This window comes from Phacochoerus africanus, chromosome 13, assembly GCF_016906955.1.
Source record: "Phacochoerus africanus isolate WHEZ1 chromosome 13, ROS_Pafr_v1, whole genome shotgun sequence".
In the NCBI taxonomy this organism is placed as follows: Eukaryota; Metazoa; Chordata; class Mammalia; order Artiodactyla; family Suidae; genus Phacochoerus; species Phacochoerus africanus.
The window spans coordinates 22,007,095-22,030,729 of NC_062556.1; the positions used below are offsets into that span (position 1 = coordinate 22,007,095).

Sequence of the window (23,635 nt, forward strand, 5' to 3'; positions counted from 1 at the left end):
GAACCTGCATCCTTATGGATACCAGTCAGATTTGCTTCCGCTGAGCCACAACGGGAATTTCGGATTCCAGATTCTTAAACAGATTTGTTTACTGTAGGATCTCCCAGTCTTTCATACATTAAAAAGCAATATCAATCTTCTTTTTTGTTGGGAAACATCTTGAACAGAGGTGAAAAATTTTAAGATTTCACATAAAAATATGAATTTCTAGCTTCTCCTACAAGGCTGGAAGATCTGGCAACAACGTGCCCCTGAATCAGCACAACAACAATCAACAAGTACACATAGTCAGGCACTGAGTTCACTATAGTCCCTTCCTTACTGCTCCTGAACTTGGCTTCTAGAGGAATTTAATTTCGCTACCCTTGAGACAGAGGCATTGTGAGGCAAAGCAAAGGCAAAGATGCAGAAGGCACTTGCATAATTTTTACTGAATTGAACTGAGGCTAATGCAACAACCCACATAAAAAGTAATGAAGGTTTGAACCAGGCAGTGGTAGAAAGCAAAGAGGAGTGTGTGGCAGAACTGACAGAGGAGGAAATGACTGGGAGTGGGCGACACCGGAAAAATGGATTAAAGATCATGCTGACATTTCCAGCCAGTGATTAGAAATCACCCAGATGCAATCAGGCATCACAGGAAGAGAGGACAACTTGATTTTCATACACAGTTGACCCTTTAACAACGCGGGGGGTTAGGGTGGACCACACCCTCTGTACTCATGGCTCCATATCCATGGATTCAACCAAAAGCACATCATGTGGTACTGTGGTGGGTACTGAGTGAAAAAATCCATGCCATCAGGGGACCCATGCAGTTCAAACTCTCCTTATTCAAGGGACGGCTGCATATATTATAACAGCATCTTAGCTGGAATAAGAGATGAGTTCTGGATGAGTTAATTTTCTAGAAGAAAAAGTAATCCTTGAAGGCTTAAAACTTATTTTAAAAGGGTTACATATTTGTTTGTCTTGGTGCATGAATGTATGAAGTACACATGACCTTTTGTGGTTCTGTAACTAAAATATACCCTTTTTAGGAGTTCCCGCTGTGGTGCAGTGTGTGAAGAATCCGACTGCATGGCCTGGGCCCCTGTGGAGGTGACCTACACCACAGCTCACAGCAACACCAGATCCTCGACCCACTGAGCGAGGCCAGGGATTAAACCTGCATCCTCATGGACACAAGTCGGATTTGTTCCTGCTGCGCCACAATGGGAACATCCAGAGCCTAGTTTCTAAATCCCATTTTCCTCTAGAAGAAACCAGAGCTCCTTAGAGAAATGACTGACTCCAGGGTTCAGACAGAAATGCACAAGATGAGTATAAAACATCTTTCCATAACAAAAAAGAAGGATGAGGACATGTCCAAAGGACAGAGAACTTACACTACTGAACTACACTAAAAATGGTTAAGATGGTAAATTTTATAAGTGTTCTTCACCACAATAAACAAAGACCATGGATGCCAGTTAGAAGGAGCTTCAATTGGCTAAACTTTAAACAATTTGAACATTAGAATAAATAACAAATTGTGACCCACTGAATAAAACTGGAATCCATGTTTTCATTCTAACATAGGTAAGTGGAAAATTTGATGAGGAATGGGTATTTTTTATTACATAGTCTCAAAGTACCACCCCACAGAATACTTAATAATTGGAAAGGGGAAAAGAGTAAATTTACCATGAGAAAGCTTAAAAGACACTCCTTAATCAAATGACCAAAGTTACCACTACCAGCAATGCAACAAATGAAAACACGCAAACCTTTTTGGAATGCAAGAAGAATTCAGCTTCACCTCTGCGATATTCTTGCCAAAGATGCATAACCAGAATCTAATCATGAAGAAACATCAAACTCAAATTTTATAAGATAATCACCTTGAAAACATCCATAGTGTTGATGTTCAGACAGTATACAAATCAAGGAAAGACTTTCAAGTGTTCCAGATGTAAGGAAACTAAAGGGAAGTGAACTAGAAGGTAACACGAAACTGTGGAGTGGATCCTTTTATTGTAAAACGCCACGGAGACAACTGGTCAACCTTGAGTGACATCTGAAGATGAGGCAGCAGCACTACTTGAGGTTAGTTTACTGGTGTGGAAGCGTGAACCATGACTGCCCAGGAGAATGTCCTTGTTTGTAGGAAAATGGTTGTGTTTTTCCTCCAGTGAGGTATACACTCTAACACATTTTGAGTTTAGGAGCTATTCCTAAGGGAAACCTGACTGCTTTCCCTAGAGATTTAAATATTATTCATTAAAATAATACCAACAATGAAACGATTAATGTGGCTTTCAATATTTCTAACTTTATAAAGATCTCTTGTTAACATCAATGTATTATACAATAGAAGATATCAACTTAATTACATTCCTAATATGGGTGTGTGTAATGAAAAAGTTCTTTATATTGTTCTTACAACTTTTCTGTTGCTTGAGACAAGTTTAAAATAAAAATACTAAATAATTTTAAAATGTACCCCATTTACTTACTTAATCCTTTACTAAGAAATTTGAGTATGTTACTCATTTTTCTCTATAACAAACAATGCTGAAACGTATATCAATCTTTGCATCATTAACTTGCTACTTCCATAGGATTAAGTTTCCAGAAATTGATGGAATTGCTGGGTCAGAGGCATGAATATTTTATTAGCAATATTTCTAAGCTTCTCATTATCCTAGTTCCACTCTGCTGGATGAGTCTGTCAGTGTCGCTTTGTAAGGGCAGCACCAGGAACTGAACAGAATGCATGCGATGCGAGTTAACTGGCAGAGAAAACAGTGGCATTATTATTAGTCTCCTTTGCCTTGAGCAGTAATGTGTACCTGTGCCTATGTGTGTGTTTTATATGTGTGTGTACGTGTGTATGTGTATGTAAATGACCACAGACACACAGTTTGCCAGACTGCCTTTCAGAAAGTCTGCACTTATTTAAACCTACAACAGTATAAGACTGTTTTAAACTTGGTCAAATTTTATATCAAAAAATCATCTCATTGATTTTTTTTGTATATTTCCTATTATTAGTGGGCTCCCATATGACCTTGAATGTGAAATGTGTTTAGAAATAAAGCTAGAAATTAATTACTTCTCTGAGAGAAGCTGTATTAGCGTAGACTCTGTGCGATTGTCAGTAAAATATGACATATACACATTTTGAAAACGGAGGTTTTCGGAGGCAGGATGGTGATGTCGATAGGCTGGGTTTAAATTAAACAAGCTAAAGCAAAACTATAAACTAAAATGCAGTACACATCAGATGTCCAAAGGTATAAAAATAATCCAGGTACAATGATTTAGGAACATGACACGAACCGCTTGATGAAAATGGCCCAAATGTTACCCGCTGTTAAAATAGCCTGTGACTCCCATCTTATTCTTAACTGGACTCTCCTTTTCTCAGATATAAACAGAACCAAAGTGGGAAAGAGCTGCACTCCTAGCTGCGGGTTTTCTCCCTCCCCTCTGCCCCTCCTCATCCTCTACTCTACAGCTCTGATTCCAGGAACAATGGAACACACAGCCACACCAAGTGCCTCTTCCCAGATTCTGGCCTGCGGCCCAGCAAGCTGCTGCTGCCTAACTTAGGGAGATCTGCCCAGGAGGAGAGATGGCAGACACGATGCACGGTCTGCTGCCTGTCCTCTGGCATGACAGCAGGTGGACACTCACTAAGTATTTTACATGCACTGGACCCATGAGGTATTAATACACCTCCTTTTAACAGAAGAGGAAACAGAGAGGGTAACAAGCAACCTACCTGAAGTCACACAGCTAGTAAATGACAAGATCCAGAGAAAACCCAGAGCTAACTGACTGCTGAGTCCACACCCATAACCAGTATGCCTTTTTAAAACCTTAGTTGTCTTTCACTTTTTTACCGAAGCATATACTTTTTTAACCACACAGACAAACCACAAACTGGTTAATCTGCCTCTAGAATAAAGTTGATTATACATCTGGGTTTTATACATCACCTGGTCTTAAAAATATTTGAAGACGGTTTCATATTCTTTGCCCTACATCTTCTCTCAACAGCCAAGCTTCCTCACAGGAACCTTTTTCTCATTGTCCTAGTCTCACGCCACTGAATGAACTTACTTGTCCGTGTCTTAAGTGCAGCACTAAAAACTGAACACAACGTTTGCACTGTAAGCTAACTGGCAAAGACAAAAGAGTGGGGTTATCATCCCACTTCACTCCAAACAATCTACTACTGGAGCCTTCTGTTTACAGCCACAAAATCTTGATGACTGAGGTCAGCTGACACCCACTAAAGTCTTGGTAACCTAGTCAAATGCACTGCGAAGCCATACCTCACTCATCCTACACTTGTTTTTAATAGTGAATCTCGTGATTCAGTAAGAAGAATGAAAACTGAGTAAATTAGAAACAAGCAAAGTGGCCAGGAGACCTACTCCAAAATGAGCAATCTTAGGGTATTAATTACCATAAAACTGTCCTAATTAAAAGGATCTAGACCTTTTACAAAGCAAGATTATGCTTCATGTTAGGTAGAAAATCTGCTAGATCTTTCATCTACATATAAAATACGCATATACACATCTGTTAATAAATATTAAGGGCAACCACAGAGTTTATTACCAAAACCAAGAAACTCTGGAGAGTGAAAGAGGGGCCATTATTAACAACTGCACAGGAAAAACCTGCAAACCAGGGCTGTAAAACATGTAAACTGGCTGCAACCTGGGGGTATGGCCACCCGCTGCTTTAAACTAAGGATGAGCTTGAAATTTTCTTCCAAACAAAGGGTATTCAAGAAAATCACAGCACATTCATTTTGCTTGGTTACCTGCTAACTTTAATATTTACTTCAGGCTCAATGCAGTACCTAGGGCCTGCACAGATTTCTATAAAGCTTAGCTCCTTTTACTCTCTTTCTTGTACTAGCCCCCTCCTCCCCACATCAAAAGAAAGATTTTACATTCCTCACCTCGGTATTTTCTTTACACAGAGGTTTTCAGAAATGCAATATTCATGGTAGAGCAAGGCAGGAAATCTAAACTCAGAAGGTTAATTAAGTATCTGTCCAAAGTCTAAATGACAGTAAGTGACAGGGCTGGAACTGGAACCTGCTGGAGTTTTCTTACCACTCAAAGGCATGAACTCAAACCCACTTCTGCTACAAAATGTGTAGCCATTTCTCAAGAAAAGAAGATATTACTTGTTTCTTCCTAACTTTAGAACTTTGGACATAAAAGCATGCCTGTCTCCACAAATACCTTTTAAAACAAAAAGAAGAGTTAAAAGCTATGTAAGGCAAAGGCAAGTAAGATAAAGAAAGAGATACATGAAGGTATCAAAGTTTCTTACTTTAAAGACATGACATGATCTGAGAACACAGCATTGCTCCTCCAAAGAACAAAACCCAGAGAGTGTCTGCCAAATCCTCCACCGCTGACTGGCTTTAATGAGGAAACTTTAAAACGATCTCCCCAAAAGTATAAGCTTTGCAAAGAGACAGAGGATATTTCAGGCAAAAAGAAGAATAGGCTCTATACTGTGAGAGAGCAAGAAGGCAAAAGGTAAGCCTTAAAAATACCACTCTAATTTTGTAACTATCTCACTTTTAAAGTAGAGCCTAAGGAAATAAAAGCATACAATTGTTACTAATTTGTCACAGCCGTTTTCATTTACTGGGTCAACAAAAAGTCACTGAGTGTCTCCCATGCCAGGCACTGCTCTAGGCCCTGAGGATGCAGCAGTCAGTTCAGACAAAAATCCTGAGCTGTGGAGCTTCTACTCGAGCAGGAGAGATGGGCCATACACAAACAAGCAAACACACACCAAGCCAGGTGAGCAGAGCACAAGCTGGGTAAAGGTACAGCTTCATGAAAGAATGGTGGTAAGTGCTACAGAGGGAAAAGAGGAAGGGAGACAGCACAGGGCGCTGAGGAAAGGCCTCGCTGCGCTGCTATCAAATCAGAGACTTTGAAGACGAATGGCAGACACCACGGGGATTTCTAGAGGAAATGTGCTCCAGGGAGAATGAGCAGAGGAAGAGTAACTATTCAGTTTGAGATGCTTCTGAGCATCCAAGGAGAAATAGGAAGCAGGCAGTCAGATATGAGTCTGGTCATCAGGGTAGAGGACCAGCTTGAGATATATCTTTCCTTATTATTTTCTGGGCCTGCGCCCACATCATATGGAAATTCACAGGCCAGGGATCGAATGTGAGCCAGAGCTGCAACCTATGCCACAGCTACAGCAACATTGGATTGGCAGCCCGCTTCGCCACCGGAAACTCCTGAGACATACCTTTAAACGTCCCCAGGAGGCTGTGAAACCAGACAAGACCTCCTAGGAAGTCACTCAGAAGAGAACCTAAGACTGAGCCTTGCGATCAGATAACATTTAGAATTTGAGAAGAAGAGAAGGAGCCAGTAAGAGACAGAGAAAGAACAGTCAGTGTGGGAAGAGGAGAAATCAAGGGAGTGGTGTCCCAGAAGTGAAAAAAAAAGGGGAGGTGATCAAAATGGAAGTGATCAATTATGTCAAATTCAGCCGAGGTCAATTAAGAAGGGCTGCTGGAAAAAAGAAAAATCATTATAAAAATAAGTGCATAAATAAATAAAGAAACGTAAGGGCTGCTTGTTGACTCTTAAAGAATATGGACATGGTAGATTATAAAAAAGGACTACAATTTTTTTTGCCATGATTCCCACCAAGAGGTGGAGTCCACTCCAAGTTACATTTACATTTGGCAAACGTGATGCAAGCGTCAGCCTTTAAAGTGCTCGTGCACTGGGGCCTCCCTTTCTTCGGCAACTAGGAGCACTTTCCCCATCGTGAGAAGGAGCAGGCTGGAGATGGAACACAAATGGCCACTACCCCAGCTGACACGAAGCCAACCATCAGACACACAAGTGAGGCCATTCTAGCCAGCAAGACCAGCCAGGTCCGCCCCAACCAGAACTGTCCAGAACGGGCCCACAGAATTATAAGCAAATAAAATGGTTTTGTTCTAAGCTGCTAAATCTGGGAGCAGTTTGCTACAAGACAAAAACTAAATGATAAAGAGGAGGATATTGGTAGTAGATAAGAGCTATTTCAGGAGTTCCCGTTGCAGCTCAGGGGAAACGAATGTGACTAGCATCCATGAGGACACAGGTTCGATCCTTGGCCTTGCTCAGTGGGCTAAGGATCTGGCATTGCCGTGAGCTATGGTATAGGTCGCAGATGTGGCTCAGATCCCACATTGCTGTGGCTGTGGTGTAGGCTGGCGGTTACAGCTCCAACTGGACCCCTAGCCTGGGAACTTCAACATGCCGCAAGTGCAGCCCTAAAAAGCAAAAAAAAAAAAAGGCGATTTCGGTGGAGTACTGGCTGTGGAAATCAGATTAGAATTGGATTAAGGATGAATGGACAGGAGTTCATTCACCTGTGGCACAGCAGGTTAAGGATCTGGCATTGTTACTGCTATGGCGTGGGTTCAAACGCTGGCCTGCAAACTTCCACATGCCATGGGTGTAGCAAAAAAAAAAAAAAAACGAATGATGGGACAAAGAGAAGGGAACACAAGGCCTGTGGCTGACACCAGCTGACCTACAGAGGCTTCCCTTTCAAACAAGGCCACTTCCTCAACCAGGAAACAACACTCTCACATTGCTTACCAGGGGTTCCCTACCCTCATCAAAAGCCACTACAAATAAGTATGGTGGCACAGTGGCAAAATCCTTCTGCTGAAGCACTTAACTTGGTGCATCTAGTTATGCCAACTCAAGCATGCCTCCTCAAAGATACACAGAAGATGGAGGGATGAGGGAACTATATACTCTGCTACCTCACTGCCAACAGGCTCATTAGAGAAGAGTGTGTGTGTGTGTGTGTGTGTGTATATGCATGTGTGCTCGCTCGCTCTCTCACGCATGCACACAAACCAATCCTCATAGGGCAACTAACCATCTCTTGATAAGCCTTGGTATGCTCATTATTTCTTATTTTCCAGGTAAATTTTCAGTCTCAAAAAGAACTCCCAATTACATTTAAAAGCATTTATTTATAAAAAGCTTTATAAAGTGTCAAAAAATCATAAACAACTTACTTGGCAATCCGTAGTTTCCCAACTTCACCTCTTCCAGGGGCTTTAGCCCACTGCTGTGACAAATATTTAGGAACCTAAAACAAAACAAATGCTGATAAGACTATGTTTTGGATGCTAACAATCTTTTTAAACATAAAGTTATATATGGCTTCTATTCTTACTTTCTGGTCTGTAATAACTGATCATTAAGTAGCAAGCTCCCATATGTTTTGCACTAAAGAGACACAAAGATATGTAAGAAAAGATTTTTAGCTCTCAAAGTGTTTAAAGTCAATTGAATTGATGACATAAAACTAAAACTGGTCATATAACTTAACGATGTGTTGGAGTTCCCTGGTGGCTCAGCAGGTTAAGGATCCAGTATTGTCAGCGCCGTGGCTCTGGTTACAGCTGTGGCACTGGCTCAATCCCCGGCCCAGGAACTTCTGTATGCAGCCAAACAAATTTTTTTTTAATTTAAAAAGACAGGAGTTCCCACTGTAGCACAATTGGTTAAGAATCCGACCACAGTAGCTTGGGTCACCATGGAGGGGCAGGTTCAATCCCTGGCCCGTTGCAGTGGGTTAAAAAATCCAGCATAAATTGCAGCCGTGACTTAGATTCAATCTCTGGCCTAGAACTTCCATATGCTGCAGGTGCAGCCATAGAAAATAGATAAATAAGCAAAAAACAACAACAACAAAACCCCAAAAAACAACCAATGCTGAAGTGTTAACTTATATTCCCAAATGAGTACAATAAAAGGTGCAGCCAAAAAAAACAAAAAGTGCAGACATGAGAAAGGCTACTAGATGAGGTTTCTCGGAGAAGCATAACACACTGACATGATATTATTTAGAAACACTCCTGAGCTTAAGATGATTTCAAAAGTCACATTTTATTATGAATAAGGCTGGAACTCTGACCAATAAGTTATTTGATCTGCTCAAATAAATTACTCAACATATAGCTAACACTTATTTGACAATACTTACTCCCCCCCCCCATTTTTTCCTTTTTACAGCTGTACCTGTGGCATGTGGATGTTTCCAGGCTAGGGGTCGAATCGGAGCTGCAGCTGCCAGCCTATGCCACAACCACACCAGATCCGAGCAGCATCTGTGACCTACGCCACAGCTTGTGGCAACACTGGATTCTTAACCTAATCCACTGAGCAAGGCCAGGGATCCAACCCACATCCTCGTAGATACTAGCTGGGTTTTTAACCCACTGAGCCACAAGGGGCACTCTTTAAATAACACTTCACCTCACATAAAGTAGGCAGGTTCTTAAGTCTTTTGTTTGCTTTGTTTTGGTTTTGGCCACACCCTCAGCCCGTGGAAGTTCCTGGACGGGGGTGAACTCGGTGAACTCGCACCACAGCATCGACCAGAGCCACAACAGCAAGTCCCCCTGACACTACTATATGTACTTTTCCTATATTTACACATTTAATTCTCATATTTCTATGAAGCAGGTATTGTTAATTACTCCCATTTTTACAAACTATGAATCCAAGACACCCAGGGATTCTAAAATTTAGCCAGAGTTATATATTAGCAAATGATGGACCCAGGATTCAAGTCCAGGCAGTCTGATTCCAGCATTTATGTTCTTAACCAATACACTGTGTTGAGTCTGTAATTAGATACATGCAACCAGAAAGGTTTTAATTCTTGGACTTCCCATTGTGGCTCAGTGCTAACGAATCTAACTAATACCCACAAGGATGAGGGTTTGATCCCTGGCCTTGCTCAGTGGGTTAAGGATCCAGCATTACATTTGGCTGTGGTGTGGGCTGGCAGCTGCAGCTCTGATTCAACCCCCAGCCTAGGAACTTACATATGCCACAGATGCAGCCCCAAAAAACAAAAACAAAAAAGAAGAAGAAGGAAGGTTTTAATTCCCAAAAAGTTTAAGGGAATATATGCTGAATGCCTACTAAGTACCTTATCTCTCTTCTTCTAAGAGGTAGTCTGAACTCTGAAATCAGTGCATACCTTTAAGGTTACCCTATTTTGAGGAATGAGATACTACATATAAAGCATGAAGCCGTAAGTTTTTCAAAATGTGTGAGTCGGGAAGGGGGGTGGACGGGCGTTTGTGACTGACACGTGCACACTGAGGTATATAAAATAACTGGCCAACAGGGACCTGCTGTATAGCACAGAGAACCCTATCCAATATTCTGTGATAATCTGTGTGGGAAAAGAATCTGGGAGAGAATGGATGTGTGTATATGTGTAATTGAATCACTCTGTTGTACAGCAGAAATGAACACAATTTAAATCAATGATACGTCATTAAAACTTTTTAAAAAGGAAAAAAAAAGCTTGATGCATAATGCTTCACATAAAGCAAGTACTCAGAGAACATCAGGTGTCACTGGAATTTCCCACAGTACCCGTGGAATGATAACATGAATGTATAACTGAGAGAATTTCCAAAGCTGGAAACAAAGAAACGAATTCTACTTAGTAAGATTTTATTTACAAAAGGAACCACCTGACTATCAGCCAAACAAACTGCAGTGCTTTGGACATAGTAAAAATTCAAGAATAAAAGAAAATTCTTGTTCATTCTTTACACTGAAATATACCGAACAGCTACTAGGTGTCAGACAATACGCTAGAAGTTTGGACCACCTCTCATCTCCTTCTCAGCACACTGGCTCACTTCTTTGGAAGTCTCCCCCCTTGTGTAGCGACACGGCTGAAGCTGCTTCTGAAGAGCAAGCTCTCTCCTTCCCCAAATGCCCAGCAAAAATGCGATTGTGTCCCATGGCTCTGACTGGGTCAGGTGTCCTTCCTTGGGCCTCTTACTGAACCCAGAGATCCTGGCACTGGCCACAGTTGAGTCAATGATACCTTCGGGGAGGGCGGGTCAACACCATTAGAACCACAGAGACTGAAAAGGGGAAGCAGCGGTTTCCCCAAAATAAACTCAGGGTCCTGTTACAGCAAAAAGATCCTGGTTAGTCAAAGAAGCAAAAGTGCACAACGTTACCTGTCAAAACTAGACACAAGGTCTAAAACTGAGCTGGACAAGTACGTTTACAACCTCAAATAAAACCTGAATCCTTGGACTATGTAAATTATTATCTCTTGTCTCAACCTTGAAATACTGTCTAACAAGTTAGCCTTTGCTTCTGGCTTTGTCTGGTTTTTAGCCCCAGGGAACGTACCTGACAATTACTCTAATGCAAAGAGAAAAACGATGTTCTCCAGATAGCAGCCTATTCTACCAATCAATCAATCACAAGTTCTATTTCCCTCACGAAGTCCTTAGTGGAAAGACAGTAGCTTTTCTTCAACACATTCCCAATTACTGAGGCAAATGAGCCCTATATTTCGATACTGTAGTCCTTCTCATGATCACTAGCAGTAGCCCTTTCATAATCTGTATTTCCAAGAACCTTTCTGACCACCATCTCCTAACTTCCTGGCCCTCTCCTCAGCCCACCACGTCTTCCACCCCTCAAATCACTGACTCTGACATCTTTACACGGTCCCCTGTCTGCTTAAGTCCTCACTTCTCTCTTTGATGGAACTACATGTCACAGTTCATCCTTATAACCATTCCCTTGCTGCTAACTCTCTCCATCATACTGGCCTGGAGTGACCCAACCCTGACAAAAGCCAATCTATACTACTACTACTATTGGATTAATTAATCTATTGTTTTATTTGATTGTATTATTCCTCACACTTGTACCTGAGCAGCTGAAGAAAAATAATCTTGCTAAATGGTCTCCCTTGAAACACAGGCTACTAACATCAAGTAAGCCCTCCAAGATGCCAGGCCATTCAACTCCCTCTCCCCGGGCAGTTTTTTTTTTTTTTGCTTTCTTTAGGACTGCACCTGTGGCCTATGGAAGTTCCCAAGCTAGGGGTCGAATCAGAGCTGCAGCTGCCACCTATGCCACAGCCACAGCAATGCAAGATCCAAGCCTCATGTGCAACCTACACCACAGCTCACCTCAATGCCAAATCCCTGATCCACTGAGCAAGGCCAGGGGTTGAAGCCCCATCCTCATGGATACCAGTGGATTCGTTTCTGCCATGCCATGATGGGAACTCCTCCCTGGGCAGTTCTCAGCAGCAGTGGGAAAGCCACTGCAGAGAGGTCATAGGTCTTCCTCACTCCTCAAACCTCTAACGCCTTTTCCTATCTCTTCCCTTGGTGCTGATAACCTGACTTTCTCTTCTACTGAGAAAAGACGAACAATCAAAAGAATACTTCTAAATCTACCACTTAGCCACACATGCAGAGTAAAAGGCCCACGTGTGGCTAAGTGGTAGATTAGATGTATTCAACAGTTGAACCAATGGCCAATCCCTGCACTGATTTTTTCCCTGTAGTCTACCCTTTCTCTCCACTCCCTTCTCTACGTAATTATTCCCTCATCAGAACAATAATGATGGTGATGATAATGATGCCGTAGCTCACACTCAGAGTGCTTTAAAATTGGCAGAAGACTCTAAGACAGCCCCCAGTGATCACCACCTCCTGACATCCACGCTCTTGTGTAACCACCTCCCCTTGAGTCAGTTCAGGACCTGTGACTTGCTTCTGAACAATACAATATGACAAAGGTGATGGACGGAATGTTTCTTCGGTGATTAGGTTACATAAGATCGTGACTTTCTTTTTCTTTTTAGGGCTGCACCTACAGCACATGAAAGTTCCCAGGCTAGGAGTTGAATCCAAGCTGCAGCTGCCGGCCTATGCCACAGGTGGAGCAAGACCAGATCCAAGTTACATCTGGGACCTACACCTCGGCTTGCGGCAATGCCTTACCCACTGAGTGAGGCCAGGGATCAAACCTGTTCTTAACCTGCTGAGCCACAATGGGAACTCCAAGATTGTGACTTCTGTCTTGCTTCTCTCATGGTTTTTTCAGTTTGCACACTCTGATGAAGCAAGCTGCCATGGTGGAGAAGTCCATGTAGAAGAAACTAAGGGGAGGCTCCAGCCGATGGTCAGCTAGGAACTTATTTAAACCCTTGAATTCTGCCAACCACATAACTTTGGAAACAATCTTTCCCCAGTCACAACTTCACAGAGACAACATTGGGCCTTAACCCCTGAACCACAACAGGTACTCCTGCCAACTCCCAATTTATATGTCCAACTGCCTACTTAAACTCCCCATCTGAATAATCAGGAGATAATTAGAACTCAAAATCCACACACCAGAACTCTTACTTCTCCCTCATAAACCTGTTTCTCCTGCAGTTTCCACACCTCAGGGAAAGTCAACTCCATCCTGCCAGGCACTCAATCTGAAACCTTGCAGTTACCTTGAATAGCTCTGTTTTTCTCACATTCCACATCCAGTCAAGTGACATAGCCTGTCGGCAACACCTTAAAAATTATATCTAGACTCCACCTTTTTCTCACCAATTCGAGGGTATGTTCCCATCTAATCCAAGCCACCATCATCTTTTGTACAGTGATTGTAATAAGCCTCTAAATTTCCTTGCTTCCTCTCTTGTCCACGTCCACTTAATTCTCAATGCAGCAGCCAGAGTGACCATGTTAAAATCTAAGTCAGATGATACCGTTCTGCTCAAAGCTCTTCAGTTTAACAGACATCTATGTTCCAGGTACTTTCCTAAGCACTTTAAAATTTTATTTCATTTACTCCGCATAACAATTCTATCATCCCATTTCACAGATGAAGAAACTAAGGCACCAAAAAGTTATCTGTTCAAAGTCACAGTTACTAGCGGTGAAGTCAGAATTCTAAGCTAGGCAGCCTAGCCCCACAATCACCACACCACGCTGCCTCTCTCTGTGTGGCTACTAGCTTCCCACGTCACTCACTGCAAAAATCCCTTAATGTCTTAGATGATCGATCCCCTGTGATCCATGGCCTCATCTCCTACTTCACTCGACTCTAACCACACAGACCTGTGAACATTCCCAGCGCCAACGGAGGGCCTCTGATTCACTGTTACTACTTTTTGTTCTTTTTTGGCATGGCCACACCCGCAGCACGTGGAGGTTCCCAGGCTAGGGGTCTGATTGGAGCTACAGCTGCCAGCCTATGCCACTGCCACAGCCACAGCCACAGCCACGCCGGATCCAAGCTGCGTCTGCAACCTACACTGCAGCTCATGGCAACGCCGGATCCTTAACCCATTGATTGAGGCCAGGGATCAAACCTGCACCCTCATGGATACTAGTCAGGCTCCTTACTGCTGAGCCACGATGGGAACTCGTAGGGATTCGCTGTTACTTCCATCTGCAACGCTCTTCCCCCAAACAGCTGAAGGGCACTGCATAATTGCACGTAGGTCTCTGATCCAGGACCACCTTATCAGGGCCTCTTTTTACTGTATTTAAAATGGCATTCCCAGCTATTTTCTTTACCTTTTATCCTGATTTATTTTTCTTCAGCGCACTTATCACCGGCTATATATGTATCTGTTTATTGTCCATTCTCCCTCCCCATCACAATGTAACCTGCCTGAGGTAGATATCTTGTCTGTTTTGTTTATTGCCTCAACCCTAGCATCTAGAACAGCCTGGCAGGAATCCCGTCGTGGCTCAGTGGTTAACGAACCTGACTAGCATCCACAAGGACTCAGGTTCAATCCCTGGCCTCACTCAATGGGTTAAGGATCCAGCGTTGCCGTGAGCTGTGGTGTGGGTCGCAGACGTGGCCCAGATCCCACGCTGCTGTGGCTCTGGCGCAGGCTGGCGGCTACGGCTCCAATTTGACCCCTAGCCTGGGAATCTCCATATGCCTCGCGTGCAGGCCTAAAAGACGACAAAAAAAAAAAAAAATAGCCTGGCACACATTAGGAGCAGAGCTATATTTTAAGGACTGGATATTGCTAAAGAAACATTAGCTAATGTTAATGTAATGCCCATAGTATTATTAGGATAAATCCAGGATACAGAATTTAATTTTAATAAATCTCACTGCATTCTCAAAGTGAAACCGAATTTCAGAGATCTACCTTAAGGGGGGGAGGGAAAAATGCCAATAGTAGAGTGGAGCATTTTCCAACCTGCTGCTGACCCTCACATGCTATTAAGATAAAGGAAACAAATGTTCTGGAGCCTTCGAGCTCTTGACAAGAACACAGTTCTTCAATGTATTAACCAGGTCAGCTGATTCTGTGTTCAAACTGCTGGCGACTACAGTCAAACAACAAGGAAATAGTTCTAAGTGAAGTAAACATCTATCAGACACTAAAACAAATTTAAGAATCAAATTCAGGAGTTCTCGTCGTGGCACAGTGGTTAATGAATTTGACTAGGAACCATGAGGTTGTGGGTTCGATCCCTGGCCTCACGCAGTGGGTTAAAGATCCTGAGTTGCCCCATGAGCTGTGATGCAGGTTGCAGACACGGCTCGGACCCCGAATTGCTGTGGCTGTGGTGCAGGCCGGCAGCTACAGCTCCGATTAGACCCCTAGCCTGGGAACCTCCATATGCCTCAGGAGCAGCCCTAGAAAAGGCAAAAAGAAAAAAAAAGAATCAAATTCAGTACAACAACTGTACCTAATACAGGCAACTAACAACTGAAAAAAAAAAAGATTATATTCCAGAAGTTAATTGATAAAAACAAGTTAGGAACTCACACTGCACTGTCATCATTATTATAATAAAACTGTAAGTTTCCAGCCAGGCCCACCAGCTTATTTAATTCAAAAGGTTGCCAAAATACTATACCCTTGTAATGAAAAACAGTTGTATACAATGAGGCTAGTATGTCAGTCCTCAAAATCCAGCTCTTTATACCAAGAGCTCATTAAGTTGGCTGCTGTATAGCAGAAGTTAACAGAACCTCGTAAGTCAACTATAATTTAAAAAATTTTAATAAAATAAAATAAAAATATCTTTGGAAAAAAACACATTAAGTTAGGAAAAAGAGAGGGAGAAGGAAAAGGAAAAAATAATGGTATACATGGTTCCAAAGCTCCATAATACTTTTTTGGGGGATAGTTGATATTTTTAATTTAAACATCTTATTTTATTTTATTTTGCCTTTTAGGGCTGCACTTGCAGCATATAGAGGTTCCCACGCAAGGGGTCGAATCAGAGCTGTAGCTGCTGGCCTACACCACAGCCACAGCCACGCTGGATCCTTAACTCACTGAGCAAGACCAGGGATTGAACCCGACTCCTCATGGACACTAGTCGGGTTCATTACCACTAAGCCACAACAGGAACTCCTGTATTTTATTTTAAAATAAAATTGTATATATTTAAGGTGTAAACATTATGATTTGATATGCAAAGTGATTACTATAGTCGAGCTAATTAATATATCATTTCCTCACATAATTACCTCTCTTTTGGATAAGAACATCTGAAATCTACTCTTAGTAAATTTCCCCCAAGCCCTCTTGTGGACACGTCACTTCTAAGATATCTGTGTGGTTTCCACCGGCTCCACATTCATTAAAGGAAATCAGATGGAGACAAGATAGCAGGTACTACAGGGGCTGTTTTCTCAGATTTCCCAAGACCAAGGAAAGTGGAGAAAATGGCTCACTTAAGCCTTACTTCCTCAGGGAAACAAATCTTGACCTCCTAGGCCAAGTCAGGTTCCTTTCTTATTCACACTCACAAAACTATATTCCTTGCTTCACTGTCCTTAGGACTAGTATTTTTTTTTATTACTCAATGAATTTATTACATTTATAGTTGTACGATGATCATCACAATCCAATTTTATTTCCATCCCACACCCCCAGCTCATCCACCCACCCCCAACCTGTCTCCTTTGGAAACCATAAGTGTTTCAAAGTCTGTGAGTCAGTATCTGTTCTGCAAAGAAGTTGAGTCTGTCCTTTTTTCAGATTCCACATGTCAGTGAAAGCATTTGATGTTGGTGTCTCATTGTCTGGCTAACTTCACTTAGCATGGTAATTTCTAGGTCCATCCATGTTACTAAAAATGCTGTTATTTCGTTTCTTTTAATGGCTGTGTAATATTCCATTGTGCATAAGTACCACAGCTTCTTTAGCCACTCCTCTGTCGATGGACATTTTGCATGTTTCCATGTCTTGGCTGTTGTATATAGTGCTGCAATGAACATTGGAGCACATGGGTCTTTTTGAGTCATGGTTTTCTCTGGATAGACGCTTCTTAGGACTAGTATTTGATTGGTGTCTGTCTCCAGCAGCGGACTATAGATACTGTCTGTTCTGCTCACCATAACATGCCCAAAGCTTAGGCAATGACTGGTGATCACTGACAGCTTGTTGGATTAAATCAATCCACCTACCCATTCACTTAGGCTACAGACTAGTAAAGTCAACCGTGGCCTTGAAGCCAAGGTGCCAAGGTGATATATACAAACATTACCCCTCTAAGCTTGTTCGCCAACCTTGAGCCATTAAATATCTAGTTCCCCAACTACCAGTCTCCAAAGCCCTGTTCCTCCCAGAGTACACGCCAATTGATGGCACTGTACCGGCCTGAAGTGACACCCATTTCCCCATTTAGGACTGAAAGCCTTCGTCCCCCAGCTGCTGGGAGTGTGGCCTTCAGCTGAAACACCCTTTGAAACTGCCTCTACGGAAGAGATGCCCATTAGCCAGGCTTATGCCCTCTTCCTGGGACAAACCACGGGCAATAAATAGCACAGGGTATAACTCACCCCAACTAAGGACAGCCTGACAGCTCCCCATGGAATCCTGGTCCTCAGCCTTCACTGACACTGCCTCACACTCTCTGCCCAATTCTGCTTAAGTCCTTTTCCTTCCACCAGTGACCATCCCAAGAGACCCATGACAAAGGCTTGCATGCCAATCTCTACCTCAGAACCTGCTTGCCCAGAAGCCCAATCTAGGGTTTTACTCAGGCAGCTTTTACTCACATGTTTTCTTTTCTTTCTTTTTTTTTTTTTTTTTTTGGTCTTTTTGCTATTTCTTGGGCCGCTCCCACGGCATATGGAGATTCCCAGGCTAGGGGTCCAATCGGAGCTGTAGCCACCGGCCTACGCCAGAGCCACAGCAACACGGGATCCGAGCCGCATCTGCAACCCACACCACAGCTCACGGCAACGCCGGATGGTTAACCCACTGAGCAAGGGCAGGGACCGAACCCGCAACCTCATGGTTCCTAGTCAGATTCGTTAACCACTGCGCCACGACGGGAACCTCACATGTTTTCTTGAAGGTCAGCATATGGAGCTGAAAGACCCAAAGTCACAGAAACAAAGTCCCTCACCTCTGTTATCCAGGGAGCTAGCTCATTAGAGAGACCGGAGGGGGGAAAAAAGACATTTCCTATTCCTGGCATAAGCTTTCAGCCAAACAGACCTAAATTTGGATTACTGTTTCAAGCTTGGGCAAGATAATGAAGCTCCCCAAGCCCCAATTTTATTATCTGAAAAATATAGATAATTAGTACCTTACAGGTTTGCTTGGTAAAAAGTTCCATAGGTTTGCTTTGTAAAATACTTGGGACATTATAAATCTAAGTTCCTTTTTCTCCTGCAAGGCTTTGGGGGTATCACCCATCCCAGTTTCATCTCTCCCTGGCATGTAGCTTTCTCTTTGGCCACCAACGTTCAACTGCTTATCTGTCTGTGAAAAAATAAAAGCTGAGCTTGGTAGCAGATGAGCTGTGGAATGGACACAATATTCAGGGGGGACAGTGTCCACCCCTCCCGTCCTCATCCTCTCCATCAACAAACAGCAATCAAAACGCTTTCAAGAGGAAGGATGACTGGGCTTGAAACACATCTCTTTGCTGGCTAGAAAGCTGCTGGCTGGACCCACGGCAGCCCGTCAATACCTCCACCTGTCCATTCCCTCCACTCCAAAAAAGATAGCATTTCTTATAACTCAGGCTCTAGTACGATATTCATTACTCACAAAAAGCCCACCCCTGCTAAAAAGCCAGCAAGCTTTATCTCTTCCTCTTCCCCATCATGTAACCTACCCTCCAGCCAACCATAAGTAAAGAACATGACTTTTTCGGAAGTCTAAATATCGGAAGCCAAACAACAGAACTGTGCTAAAATACTTTTAAATATCGTTTTAACATCATGATTTGGTACAGGGTGTGCAGAAGCAGTGTGATCAGTTGGCAACCTAACAATGGTGCAGCCTGAGCAACAGGAACAGGGTAATGCAAACAAGGGACCAGCTCCCTGACAAGGTAAAAATTGTGGTTGCGGTTTAGCAGGTGACATCAATTGTAAAGTTAAACCCAATCATATCTATTGCCTACCAAAACTTATTTAGATCATCATTCTCTTGTAGATTTAAGACATTCAGGAGTTTCTGCCGTGGCTCAGCTGGTTAAGAACCTGACATAGTGTCCATGAAGATGCAGGTTCAATCCCTGGCTTCGTTCAGTGGGTTAAGGATCTGGCAGCTGTGGCGCAGATGACAGATGGGGCTCAGATCTGTTGTGGCTGAGGTATAGGCCAGCAGGTGCAGCTCCAATTCAATCCCTAGCCTGGGAACTTCCATATACTGCACGTGCGGCCCTAAAAAAACAAAAAAACAAAAACTCTAAACCCCCCAAGTGGCACTTCATTGGGCCAGAACAGTACAGGTACTGTATATTCTGGTACACAATCTTCCACAACATCTATCTTGTCCTGAACACACTCTAGTTCTCCCCAGCCCTGCTGGAACTTTTCTCCACAGGCTCTTCTTAAGTGTCACCTTTCCTGTAAAGTTTTCACTGTTCCCACCAGACAAACAACTTTATTCCTGATGAAAAATCCTCAGAGAGGAGTTCCCTGGTGGCCTAGTGGGTTAAGGATCTGGTGTTGTCACTGCTGTGGCTCAGGTATGATCCCTGGCCCGGAAACTTCTGTATCCCTCTGGTGTGGCCAAAAATAAAATAATACTCTCAGAGATCCGGTATGTCTAGCCCTTACTGTATTTATCCTTTTCATTCTTTTTTAAAAAATACATTTCATATCTTTACTTTTTGTAATTTATTTTCATTTTTTAAAGTTTTATTGAAGTACATGTTGTGATAATTTCTGCTTTAAAATTAGAGGGTTTTTTTAAATGGCCACACCTGCGGCATATGGAATCTCCCACGCCAGGGACTGAATCCGAGCTGCAGCTGCTAACCTACACCACAGCTGCAGCAACACTGGATCCTTTAACCCACTGTGCCATGCTGGGGATCGAACCCTAGCCTCAGCAGGGACCAGAGAGAGAAACTGCAGTCAGACTCTTAACCCACTGCACCACACAGGAACTCCTGCATTTATCCTTTCCTATACCTATCTAGCGATGGAATTAATAAAATATGAACAAGATGACCCATAAAGAAGAAACACATATTTTAGCAACAAATGATCCTCAAAGATCAGAACTCAAGATACTGTTTATAATTAGAAATACTAATGTATACAGAAAAGATTTAAAATCACATGTAGTTCTAGTCACAAATTCTAACTGGGTAGGAATGAGGACAGGAGTTCCAGCCATACCCCAGTGGGTTAAGAATCTGACTGCAGAAGCTCTGATCACTGGAGAGGCACAGGTTTGATCCCTGGCCCAGAGCAGTGGGTTAAAGGACCTTGTGTTGCCACAGCTGTGGCTCAGATTCAATCTCTGGCCTGGGAACTTCCATATGCCGTCAGGTGCAGCCATAAAAGAATTTTTTTTAATTAAAAAAAAAAGACTCTTTCTAAATAGCATATTTTATTTTACTACCACACAAAGAAAGCTGAAAATAAAACAATTTTATACTCTAATTAAATTGATTCCCATAATTCAGAGATGAAAATCCAAATATGGAGTTTCCACTGATCTAGCTTATCTCTGTGGAGGTGCCAGTTTGATCCCTGGCAGTGGGATCCCTGGTGTTGCTACAGCTGTGGCATAGGTTGAAGCTCCAGCTCGGATTCGATCCCTGGCCTGGGAACTTTCATATGTCGTGGGTGCAGCAGGAAAAAAAAAATCCCACACCAGATGCTAACCCTGGGGAAATGAAACAAGTTCAAACTATCTGACAGGCGTGCAAATCAAAACTCACTGCCTTCTTGGACTCCTTTAATTAAAGCAGAAATAAAAGTTGTCAAAATGGGAACATGAACAGATTTTAGAATACAAAGTATTTCCTAGCAATTCTTATCCTCTTTCAGAGGCAAAGTTTGTCAAAGGACAAAAACGGGTTAAAAAAAAAAAGGAAAAAAAAAAGAAAAACTTCTTTCACACCCTGGAAAGATGCAATAATTGCAAGCCTGTTATTTTCTTTGATACCTAAGTTTAGAAAAAGAAATACTACATGCCAAACTGATAGGAGGAAACAATGATATTGCAAGAAATAAACAAAACATTACAACTACCTTCACGAAACAGAACAAATCAATGTGGTTTGAGCTGAGGTGTTTTTAAAGTGATAAAATGTAGTCTAATGGCCAAATAGAACACTAAAATTTCTTAAGCTCATTTTCAATTAATTACATCCTTTCACATCCTCCTTTACTCAGTCATCATATCCTGACAACTTTCGCGGAAGAAATTTCCCTAACCTCTCAGACCTCACTATCAAATGCCTATGAGCCTGTGACAATTGTCTAATTTTAACTAGTTATCTTCCCCTCAAGCTTTTTTTTTTTTCCTAAAACAATCATGAGCCTCCCTGTTTTACTTAAAACCCTCCAAAAGGTCCCTCACTTCTGGTAGAGTTAAGACATCTCCATCTCCCAGTGTGACATTATGAGTATATGGTCCCAATCCTCTCCTCTAGGCGCAGTGATCTCTCTGTTTTCCAGGACACACCATCTTACTGGGCATTTTCCCTCCTGGATTTTGGTTCCACTCGCCATGGTATACTACAGAGATACCATGGGTGGCCTCGGTTCAACAAACCAAATCTCTGGAAGGCAAACACCATTTGTTGAGCATTTTATGGTGCTCCAAGCCCGAACACAACATCTCAAGCTTCACCATTTTTTTAAGCTCTAAGTCTCCAACAGAGATCTCCTCCCTAATGATTCCCCTCCACCTGGTAGGCAGGAGAAAAGAGACACTTATTCCATCATTTTACATGGTACTGATAAAGCTGTGACAGGTCAAATGAATGCCAGAGCCTAAAGCTAGGCTTGACGAATAAGAGTTCGCTCATTCATTCATCACCTATCTACTGAACTATTACTATGTGTCAAATACAATTCTGAGTGTGACAGGCAAGGATCCTAGTCTCCTGAAATGGTACTGTGTGTGTGCTGATCAAAGGGAGGTAAACAACACTGAACAGAGACACACTTAAGACTCTGACAAGTGCTCTGAAGACTATAACACAGGTTTAATATGCTGGTGAATAAGAGAGATTTAAGACAGATAAACAGGAAGGGCGGCTCACATTTAACTGATGAGAACTCAGTCATGTGATCAAAGTCTAAAAAAATTTAGGAGTTCCTTCTGTGGCGGAACAGGATCGGTGGCATCTTGGGAGTGCTGGGAAGCAGGTTCGATCCCAGGCCCAGCACAGTGGGTTAGGGAGCCAGCATTGCTGCAGCTGCGGTTCAGGTTGCAACTGCAATTCGGATCTGATTCCTGGAACTCCATACGCCGCGGGGTGGCCAAAAATGAAAATAAGTAAAAAGTAAAATAAATGAATACATTTAACAAACCAAAGATTTCCCTACATCTCATTTCAGTTTCAAAGACTGTCATCATCACACTTTGAACACACATGCCTTATGAAACCCTCCTAAGAGACAACACTCTCCAATATGCAAAAGTAAAGTACAAATACTTTGCTAAGGGCTAAGTGCTCTCTTTACAAAAAAAAATTAATTGACAATTAGTTTTTAGGAGACCCAGTTGTACTCTAAAAGAACTCTCCAGTCCATGACCTCTTCTTCCTTGAATTCAGAGCTCTCTCAGCGCTCCTGAGAACTCCATAAGAGCCATCAACCTAAAAGAACACTTTAGGGGTACGAAGGGGTCAGTTCTACCCAATGGCTGCAAAAAAAAAAACTGTACAAGAAGCAGACACCCAACTTCCTCACACAGACTGATAACTAAAATCAATTTCACCAAGAAAAGACGCAGAAATTCTTCAGTATAGGGTAAAATGCATCGGTCACATTGAGAGAACATCAAGACAGGGTCCCGAAAAAAACAGGTTATGGGGAAAGGAGATCCATCACAAGCAGGTTCAGACTCCTAATTGGCTAAAAGGCTTCGGGCGTCCCTCAACTAATTTCCTTGTCTGCAAACGAGCGTAACAAGGAATCCTGCCTCTCAATAAGCGAAGATCTAACGAGACGACCGTAAAGAAGTTTAAAAGGTACACGGGGTGGGACAGTCTCAAGTCACTTCAACTACTTTAAAGAGGAGCACAAGCAAGATCCGCCCAAACCTTACCTTGACCAGCCACACTCCCGTGTTCTGTTTGGCGCCCGTGAGGTCGAGTTCCCCGCGCTCAGCCATGGGTCTGTCGCCAGCGGAGGCGTACAAACCTGAGCAGCGGCCCCAGGAGCTGGGTGAACTGCGGGGCGAACGACCGAAGCACAGGGAAGGCCGCGAATGAGAAGCTGTGAAGAGTCGGCGTCCACCGACCGACCGGGATGCCGGGTGCCCGAGGAAAAGAGGAACACGCCGCCAGGAGCCGAGAACTGCGCCT

At 42.8% G+C, this 23,635-nt stretch overlaps 1 protein-coding gene across 1 annotated transcript in view; it reads right to left on the minus strand.

Annotated features, from left to right (window-relative positions):
* Positions 1 to 23,635, minus strand: part of GTF2F2 (general transcription factor IIF subunit 2) — a 151,477-nt gene extending 127,842 nt beyond the window's left edge. The window contains exons 1-2 of the mRNA XM_047755778.1: positions 23,377 to 23,635; positions 8,075 to 8,148 (exon numbers count right to left, since the gene is read on the minus strand). Of these exons, the coding sequence (XP_047611734.1) occupies positions 8,075 to 8,148; positions 23,377 to 23,442 (140 nt within the window). The 5' untranslated portion in view covers positions 23,443 to 23,635. The remainder of the gene's footprint in view (positions 1 to 8,074; positions 8,149 to 23,376) is intronic.